We start from the raw sequence: 10,000 nt of genomic DNA on the forward strand, positions 1-10,000 counted from the left end.
ATTAGTTTATATGTACATAACAAACTGGGAAAGTTTCATAGTGATATCTATTCAATTTAGTTTTTGCCTATTAGGGGGTACAGTAATCGGTTGTGTTGAGTTTGTTACTACACTGTTTGTAGTCTGTGTGTAGTTCTGTTCAGTTCAATAACATCATTATTATTACGTTATTATGTTATTCAGTTATCAGGCATGTGTTTAGGTTGTCTATTACTAATGGCTTGATTAGGTATTGTGTTTGTAAATAGCTGTTTAAAAAAAATTATGCCATTTTACAATACAGCGTTTTCTCAAAAAAAAGTTTTTATACGTTTTTCTTACACACAAGGGTAAACATGTACCATTTCCCTAGCACCTACACACACCATACTTTCCACATTTCCTCCTATATATACCCTGCATCTTTTCCCAGAGGGGTTTGTTGATATATCATTCATAGCCTGATTTATAGTACATTTATATAAAAAAAAACTGGCAAAAATAGATTTGTGCCTTTCCTGATTTATGGGATGATAAAAAGACATAGCCACAATCCCTTCTGAATAAAGTTCATTGTGTTATGTGTCAACATAATGATTTCTTTTTTAATCTGACATCATCCAATGTTGGTATATATAGCCTGGCGACATATGCAAATGTGTGCATATTTAATTAGGTAATGCCTATTTTGCATATATAAACATAAGATCTCAGAAAACTTGCAATAAATTTTTTGTACATAACAAACTGGGGAAGTTTCATAGTGATATCTATTCAAATATTCTTTTTGCCTATTCACCTGGGGTGTCTCGCCTTAATTCTTTCAGTGCCACTCACGAGATTTCTCGTGTTTTTTTATAGGTGGTTGCTAGCCACTCACGAGATTTCTTGGATTTTTTTTTTTTTTTTTTTTTTTGCGATCTGAAAAATTATTGCATCACCCGAGCCTACCCGAGTATAGCCGAGGGGCGCCGACGATCACTGTGGAAAAAAGCGCCCCCTGTCGTCTCCCAGATGACATAAGTGATTTTGGAATGGACTCAATGAAAATGAATGGGGAAAAAAATCCGGTACTCCACATTTTCCAGTTCACTGATCCAGCCGGGGTTACCACAGTTCATTCTGGAGCCTCAGATCCCCGCGGATCATAGAGATCTACTGTGTCGCGTTGGATCCATACACGTATCGATTTTTTCGAATGGTGATCAGGAATTGGAATATACCAGTTGGATACCATCTGATGTCAGGTAAGGACTCTATGTTATCAGTGGTAGGATAATCGGAGTAAGTTTGATGAAGTTATAAGCTGTTTTGTGAAATGTCTTCTTTCGGTTTCACTGTAAAACTCTGTGAGGTAATCAACGGAGCGATTATCAGTGCGCGGCCGTAATGTGCTTGCGTGCACGTATAATATTGATCATCTAGCGTTTATTTGAAAACGATTCATAAAAAGGCAGACGAATATCAACGTTGTGGAATATTCCACTAAAAGACGATTTTCATAGAATGCTCCAGAATGAGCTGTTTTTTATATCAAAACGGGGGCTTTTCTAACTGCTCTGAAATGGAAACGACGCGATAAAAAAACAATCTGTCTTCACAGCACTGACTGGAAAATAGTCTTTGATAATGCGATGGGCAGATTAGACACATAGCCATAATTTAAAACATAGATTAGGCGATATTAACGTTAACATTGGCGCCGATGGTGGCATTCAAGCGGTAAAACGGAAAACCAGGCGTGGCACTGAAAGAGTTAATGAAGTGATCACCTGGTTAGACTCTGGTTTAATTATGAAGTGCTCACCTGGTCAGACTCTGGTTTCATAATGAAGTGCTCACCTGGTCAGCCTCTGGTTTCATAATGAAGTGCTCACCTGGTCAGCCTCTGGTTTCATAATGAAGTGCTCACCTGGTCAGCCTCTGGTTTACTGTAATTATGACGTGCTCACCTGGTCAGACTCTGGTTTCATAATGAAGTGCTCACCTGGTCAGCCTCTGGTTTCATAATGAAGTGCTCACCTGGTAAGCCTCTGGTTTACTGTAATTATGAAGTGCTCACCTGGTCAGACTCTGGTTTCATAATGAAGTGCTCACCTGGTCAGACTCTGGTTTCATAATGAAGTGCTCACCTGGTCAGACTCTGGTTATATTATCGTATAGCTCTGCTCAGCGTCATAGTGCCAATACTCCACCTCAGTACTTGCGCACTGAATAAAAACTCACAATGTACCTTTACATACCAACATCTGTCTGACCACACCCCCATCCGCTACCTACATAAGCAGGGGTGTGGCCATGCCCTCGTCTCCTTCTTCACTTTCACCACAAGGAAGTGCCTGTATACCAAACACTTTGAGCTAGGTTGTTAACTGAAGAAAGTTGAGAAAGCATTTACATTATTTCTTGTTCTTTTCTTTCTCTCATAATTTCAATAGAAAATAACTAAGCTATAATGTTTACCTCGGGGGGTCGCGCTAGCAACGTCGCCCTTCACCAGCGGTTCTCTGTTGCCTCCTCCATCGTGCGTCTTGGGGCGGGTTTGACTCCGCGGTCGTGGAAGTCACTCGCGCCCGATAGGCGTCCGGTGGGTAGCTTTCCTCTCCAAGGAGCTGGTGCACCAGCGGCATCTCCTGTGAGATGGCCTGGTTCCTGCTCTGGTTCCTCCGCTGCCGGGGGGTCGTCTGCCGATGGGCAGCCGGCTTCTCTCGTGGCGGAGGATTTGAGACGTAAGCTTTTCGCTTCTGCTCGCTCCCGTCGTAGGAGGGTAGCTTGCAGGGGCGAACGGCCTGGTTTCGGTGAGCTGCTGGAGCCGGATGAGGGTGCGTCTGCTTCTCCGTGGCCAATGGAAATGGAGGATTACATGGTGGAGGCAGATGCATTCTTGTTCGATGCTCCGGTGGAGACACATCACTCTCCCTTTCAGGATGTGGCAGGGGGTGATATGTCTCCTTGGGGTTCCTCGTATTCTGGTGTTGGGTTAGAACCTCCGACTCAGCGACGGGATGCCCTGCTATCAGCCACAGCGGATGGTGGCTCTGCAATGGGCAGTAGCCTCTCGTATGTGAGGGACGCGGGCTCAGTGGAGGAAGGTGCGCATGGGGAACTACGTGCCTTGTTCCCGGAGCTAATGGCGGCAGCAGCAGTCGCAAACGGCGTGCCGCTGCCGCAGCCACTGCCTGCTCCTGTCCCTGATGATTTAATAGGTCATTTATGGCAACGTCGTCCTGTGAGGGAGACGGGCGTTGTCTGCCCATTCTTTCCCTCAATGGAGGCCTACGTACGTCAGGGACAGGTGGTCTCCCACATCACTGGCCTCACCCCCGCCTACGTGCAAGTCACGAGGGTGGTGGGTCTGGTCGAGGGAATGAAGGAAGGGGTGCCTCGGCTTGATAGACCGATGGCGTCTCTCCTTTGTCCTGAGGTGGTGTGGGAGCCGTTGCGGAAGCCGGTTCCCCACGGGAAATCGGCAAGGCGGTTGGCCAACTGGAGCGACCAGTCGTTCGTCGCCGGTACTCAAACCCTAGCTGCTACGTCCAACATCGCGCAGCTAGCGAGGTTTATGTCCGGGATGATGACGGGCGGTACGATGCTGACTGAACAACAACATATTCAGCACGCCCAGGCGGCCGGAGCCATCCTGCATCTGATCCAGCTGCAGGCCATAGCCGCCGGGAAGGTACGCGCCCTGGCCACTCTAGTCCAGCGCCATCTTTGGCTGGAGCAGGTGAGAGTGCCGGACAGGAAGAGGCTTCCCCTGCTTACGGCACCCCTCTCCGATGCTGGGCTCTTCAGGTCGGCGATGCAGCTCATGACTGCAACCTGCAGGGATATGGAGGAGGAGCGGTCGGTGCTCCAGCCCCATTTCCCCCCGCCCGATGTCGCCGGTGGAGTCAGACGGAGGCCTCGTCGTCGGGGACCCGCGACCGATGCCACCGCCACTACCACCGCCACTGCTGGCCCTTCGGCGAAGAAGGCCAGGAGGAGAGAGGGCCGGCCCACCCACGCCCGGAGGTGACTGTAGGGATCGTCGAGACCAGGCACCCCTTTACCGTCCCTCCGGGGCTAAAGCTCCCCGGGGTGGCAAGCCACGAGCGGCTCGTGGCAGGCGCCGCTGATGTGACTTTTTTCCCCTCCTGTTACCCCTGTTCCCTTCCCCGGCCCATCTGTTTTTTGTTATACAAATAAAAAGTCCCACCTAGGAGGGACTGTATTTTGTTACAAACTGTGTGTTTATTCACTACATATGATGGGGCTAACACTCGGTCGAAAGGGTTTCTTTCTTCCTCGGCCTGGAGACTTATGTTCTTCCTATAAAGGTAGAGGTTAGTTGTGTGTTCTGTTACTTTAAAACATGATATTGAGCCACAACGCTGTAGTGTTGGCCTACAGAAGTGCTCGTGTGTGTGTAATTGTACCACAGTCTTTTAGACCGCTCTCTCTCTCTATCAATCTTCTGTGTTGTGTTCACACATAAACCTTGGCCTTGTTATAAACCCTGTTCACAGACGTTGCCGTCTGTGGCTAGTGTGCGTTGGGTTAGCTTATCCTATGGATATACGCTGTTCATTTAGCATGCTGGCTACTTAAGGTATCATCGCTGTTTTTTATTGTCGTATACAAGGGTTGGGTTCGCGAGGGGGTAACCGGATAAACCCCTCCTTCCCTCTTTTCTGATTGGTCGGGGGGTTGACCCTCTTTTCATTCGGTCCTGCCGTGCTGATTGGTCAGTACAGCACGGGGGGGGGAATTCCCTGACTCCTCACCTATCACGGTCGGTTGAGTCATGGGATTCCCCCCGTCATAGAATACGTCACTGGGCACGTTTCTATTGGGCGCTGACTTCCGTGAGTTCTTTACAGGCCCCATGTGTGGTTCTCTGTTATTGTCAAGTTGTCGTGGGCAGAGTGTAGGGACTTGGTGTTTTGCTACGCTCGATATATGTGTAACTTGAGCCTTTTAGTCACATGGCTCAATGTTACATTGACTTTTCAAGTTGTTGCTCACATGGGAAGTCTCTCTGGGGGTTCCCGTCCCCTCCTTGTGGAGTAGGTTGACGGGGTATTGTCTTTTTCCCTCAGCCGTGTCACATGGGACCCATGTCCGTCTTCTTTTTTCTCTTTTTTATAGAAAAGAGGAAATAAAGAACAACGGCTTCTTGTCGTTCTCCCAGGCGGCTTGGAGGAACAATGTCTGGTGTCTTGTTAGACTATCCATTGATTTGGGTTTTGGGTCTCGACGTGTATATAGTGCTGGCCCTGGGTGCTTCTCATAAGAATCATGCATGGGCCTGCGCGCCTTGGTTGCTCATCATTAAAACTGCGTTTTTATGAGGCGACTGGGATGGAGTCTGTCTCTTCCGAGTGCCAGTGTTGTCTCGATGAATTCTCGTTCATATCTGGGGGATGTTAACGGAATAGATCAAAGCATAGGTAGAGCGGTCTCACGCCCTTGGGGTGGGCCACCGAGCGCAGTACGTAAGGGACCGTCTGGGTGGCGCCCTCTATAAAGTTTTAGAACGACACGCGTACCTACCCCCCTCCTAGTGTTGGGGATGTCGGCGTGATTACGGCACAGGACTGGTTCTGGTCGCGCCGGTCCAGGTCAGTTAACCCGTTGTCCGCCGGGGACGCAGATCTGCTGTTCTGGTACCCTGAGGGACTTGTGCTTTTTTCGGGGGGGGGGGGGGGGGGGGAAATGCCGGGTCGGCCCGGGTGTCACAGGGTTTTGATGTTATGGAGATGTTCGTGGTTGTGTTACTACGTGTTACCCCTCACTGTTGCTTGGTCCATGTGTCCATGTCCATGTGTGTTGTACCTTGCGCTGCGCTAAGGGGGCCTGGTCCTTCTCCATTATTTTCGCCCCTCTCTTCTCCTGCTTAAGCATGGCTGGGAGGGGGCTGTTGAGGTGGTTCTTATGGAACTCCTCTGGCATCCCTGTGTACGTCCCGGTCCACCGGGCCCGGTCCGAAATAGTTTTTGTCGACCCGTAGGCCTGGGATAACTTCTTTTTGAAAACTGAAACACTTGTACTGCGGTATAGCCAGTGTATACCCGCAGGTGTGTTTTGGAGTTTTTTCTTGAGGGGTTATAGGAACAACCACCTCATGTTTGAACCAAGGGGGTGGTTGGTTCCCTGGTGTGTTGGAGCGGAGTCAACTCCCGGGTTAGTCCGTTTGAGTGTGCCCCCGCACGTTTCATGACGTCTGCCAATCGTGTCAGCCTTCTCTGCCTCGACCCCTCTAGAGAGTCGTTTTTTTTTTGTGGAGGCTGTGACATGGTGCGCAACAATGCCAGCATACGCCCCTTCCGCCGGGGTGCTGTTTTCAGCTGACCCCTTTGGCGCCTGTCTAGTCTGCAGTGCTCCAGGCTCAGGTCGAGTACCTGTTGCCTGGATTGAGAGATCGACCTCTTCTAGGGGTCGTCTCCCCGGTGCGCTGCCTGCTCCCGCTGTAGGTGTAGCCTCTTGAGTGCTTCGAGTTTACAGCCATGCCACCCTGAACACGCCCGATCTCGTTCGATTTCGGAGGCGGTGTAGGTTCAGGCCTGGGTTGTGCTTGGATGGGTGACTGCCTGAGTATACCAGGGTCAGTGAGCCAGGCGGCGTGCTATTGGGGGGAAGGGCCTGTTCTTGGATGGGCCCTGTCCGAATACGCTGGCGATGTGGGGGGCGGTGTCACTAGTGACCGCCTGGTGGGGTCTCAATGCTGTGGCGTCGTTGGTCTCTCCAGGCCCCCTTTTTCCGGGGGGGTCCCTTCTGGGTCCTCTTTCGCGCTCCGCTGCTACGGCCTTGCCACAGGGTTGGGCTTTGCTCTTGACCCCGTGATTTTAGGGGTGGTAACGGGGGTTTGTTCCTTTTTCCGTTCGTTCCCTAGTGGCATGCGGGTTGTGCGTTTGTGTAGTCGTGGGTACGCCTCTGCTTACCCTGTGCGTTGAGTTGCTCAAGCTCCTCTTCGCGCAGTCGGATCCGTCTCCCTTCCGTCCTCCAACAGGGAGGGTCGGGGGGCTCGGGTCCTCCCCGGTTCTGATGGTTGTGGGGGGCCTCAGCGGGGTACATTTGTCGAGCTCAGCTCTGCTCAGCTCCTGTGTTGCACTATGACGCTGAGCAGAGCTATACGATAATATAACGTACGGTTATGTATATAACCATAGTTATATGAGTATAGTGACGCTCAGCGTCAGGACTCCCCTGAGCACCCCTTGATCTTGCTTTGTGGTGAAAGATTGGGAAGGAGATGAGGGCATGGCCACACCCCTGCTTATGTAGGTAGCGGATGGGGGTGTGGTCAGACAGATGTTGGTATGTAAAGGTACATTGTGAGTTTTTATTCAGTGCGCAAGTACTGAGGTGGAGTATTTGCACTATGACGCTGAGCATCACTATACTCATATAACTATGTGTAACGGCCAAAATGGATTTAATGTGCAGTGGATTTATGTGACCAGGGGGTGGCGCTTCTTTTATTTAAGTGTCAGGTACACCTGTATGAGGAGGAGTTTTGACCTGGAAAGGGCAATGGTTTTTGACCGCACGCACGCACGAACACGCCACAGGGCGAAATGTAGGCAATTAGATATTGTATTCATTATTATTTAATCAGTTTAAGGAACAAAAGCGAAGATATTCTGTTTGCACGGTGAAGCAAATAAATATAATTTTCCAAGTAAAGCTGCCTGCATTGTATCATTGGGACAAGGACTGTTTGGTATTAGATCAGACAAATAGAACGGCGCGTCAGCCAAGTCCATCTACGGGATCAAATTGCTCAAGTAGCTCCTTTAATACTATGGTTATATACATAACCGTACGTTTCATAATGAAGTGCTCATCTGGTCAGACTCAGGTTTCATAATGAAGTGCTCACCTGGTCAGCCTCTGGTTTACTGTAATTATGACGTGCTCACCTGGTCAGCCTCTGCTAGTATCCAGAGCAGGAAGCCGATGACAGCAGGGTAAAGCATGGAGTTGGTGTAGAAACCCAGCCAGGCAAAATACATCCCGATCTTCACCCCGAAGTAGTCACAGATATCATCTAGAACATAGAGATAAGCCATAATCACATTAAGCAATCAGGGCTGCATGACTTTTTGGGCCAAAATCAGCTTCAATGAAAAGTGCATAAAAAAATTCATCTTTCATAACAAGTTTTCTTTTATTTATTTGTATAGAAAAAAAAGCTGATTTAAGAAGAGCTGTTTACTTGCCAAATCCACAAAACTGCCCGCCCTTTCCCAATCCCACACACACACACACACACACACACACACACACGCGCGCGCGCACACACGCACACACGCACACACGCACACACGCACGCACACACACACACACACACACACCCACACACACACACCCACACCCATACACACTTAATTTATATACCTGTCCTTTATTTTGGTTGTGTTATTTCTGTGTGTGAGTCTTATTACTATACCCTATTTTAAATGGGTATGTTTTTAATTTTTTTTTACTGATTGTCTTTGAATGTTTTTTCCCTCATATCTGTGTAAATCGTGCCGCTGTGACGCCTCCGTGATCTGGTTGGACAGGAGCTCTGCTCACCCAGGGGCTGTCGCTCACAGACAGCCTGGACCCACGATGTCATCAGCTGACTGAGGATCCTCTGCTCGTGGAGCGGGAACATCTGATGGATCACTCCCCTGGCCACAAGCTCTGGGACTGGGATCAAGACACGAGAGACACCGGAGTCATTCCTCTCTACATGCATTCAGCAGCAGCTGGTTGTCATGGCAACATAACTGATACACCACTGATAGAGAAGATGGGGGGAAGAAATTATAAACACACACACACACACACACACACACACACACACACACACACACACACACACACACACACACACACACACACACACACACACACACACACACACACACACACACACACACACAGTTTAGGACCTTGATCTCTAACCACGGTCTATTAAGTTGTACCTGTTTAAGTTGATTTTTACTTGACACGTAGTGATTTGAAATGCTGCTATTTACTTGAACGACCACATCAAACAAGAGGTGGACGCGGGCAAATACTGCGGCATGGTCATGCTGGACCTACAAAAGGCCTTCGACACTGTCAATCACACCATTCTGATTGACAAGCTAAAAGCAATTGGTTTTGATAGTTTATCAGTGAGCTGGATACAATCCTACCTGGAGGGGAGGGAACAGATGGTGGAAGTAAACGGTACCCTATCCCCCCCCCTCACAGTGAGCTGTGGTGTTCCACAAGGAAGCATACTAGGACCGCTACTATTCCTAATTTATGCAAATGACATGTCGTCAGCTTGTGACTGCAACTTGTTCCTGTTTGCGGACGACTCAGCCCTGCTGGTCTCTGACAAGAACAAGTTACAGGTTGAAAAAGCCCTCAGCTCGGAACTAGGCAAAATCTGCATATGGCTCGCCGACAACAAACTATCATTACACATGGGCAAAACAGAGTCCATTCTCTTCGGTTCAAATAACAAACTCAGCAAGACTGACGGCTTCTCGGTTACAGTGGGTGACAATATTGTCACAAGGAAAGATGAAATTACCTACCTGGGTTCCATCCTAGAGGCTAATCTTTCCTGTGACAAAATGGCATCCAATGTAATAAAAAAAGTCAACCAACGAACGCGATTCTTGTACCGGATCTCCTCTCTGGTAAACAAGAATACCCTGAAGACTCTAGCAGGAGCACTCATTCAAGGGTACTACGACTATGCTTGCACCTCATGGTACCAAAGCACCTCAAAGGCACTAAAAAACAAATTACAAACATCTCAAAACAAGCTAGTCAGACTACTACTTGACCTGACTCCTAGAACCCACCTCACCCCTGCCCACTTTGACAACCTAGGATGGCTTAGAGTAGACGACAGAGTACAGCAACTTGCAATGGGCCTGGTCTACAAGATACACTACGCGACCAAGGTACCCATGTACATGTCAAAATACTTCCCAAAGGTCAGTGAATACCACGATCACAACACCAGAGGGAGCTCCACAAATCATGT

General features: G+C 48.9%; 1 protein-coding gene across 1 annotated transcript in view; it reads right to left on the minus strand.

Annotated features, from left to right (window-relative positions):
* LOC311239451 (anoctamin-8-like) overlaps positions 1–10,000 on the minus strand; it is a gene marked incomplete at both ends in the record, with an annotated part of 212,392 nt that overhangs the window by 63,181 nt on the left and 139,211 nt on the right. Inside the window, 2 exons of the mRNA XM_084327759.1 lie at positions 7,884–8,011; positions 8,542–8,658. Of these exons, the coding sequence (XP_084183885.1) occupies positions 7,884–8,011; positions 8,542–8,658 (245 nt within the window). The remainder of the gene's footprint in view (positions 1–7,883; positions 8,012–8,541; positions 8,659–10,000) is intronic.

This window comes from Notolepis coatsorum (assembly GCF_963971535.1).
Source record: "Notolepis coatsorum genome assembly, chromosome: 13".
Taxonomy (NCBI): Eukaryota; Metazoa; Chordata; class Actinopteri; order Aulopiformes; family Paralepididae; genus Notolepis; species Notolepis coatsorum.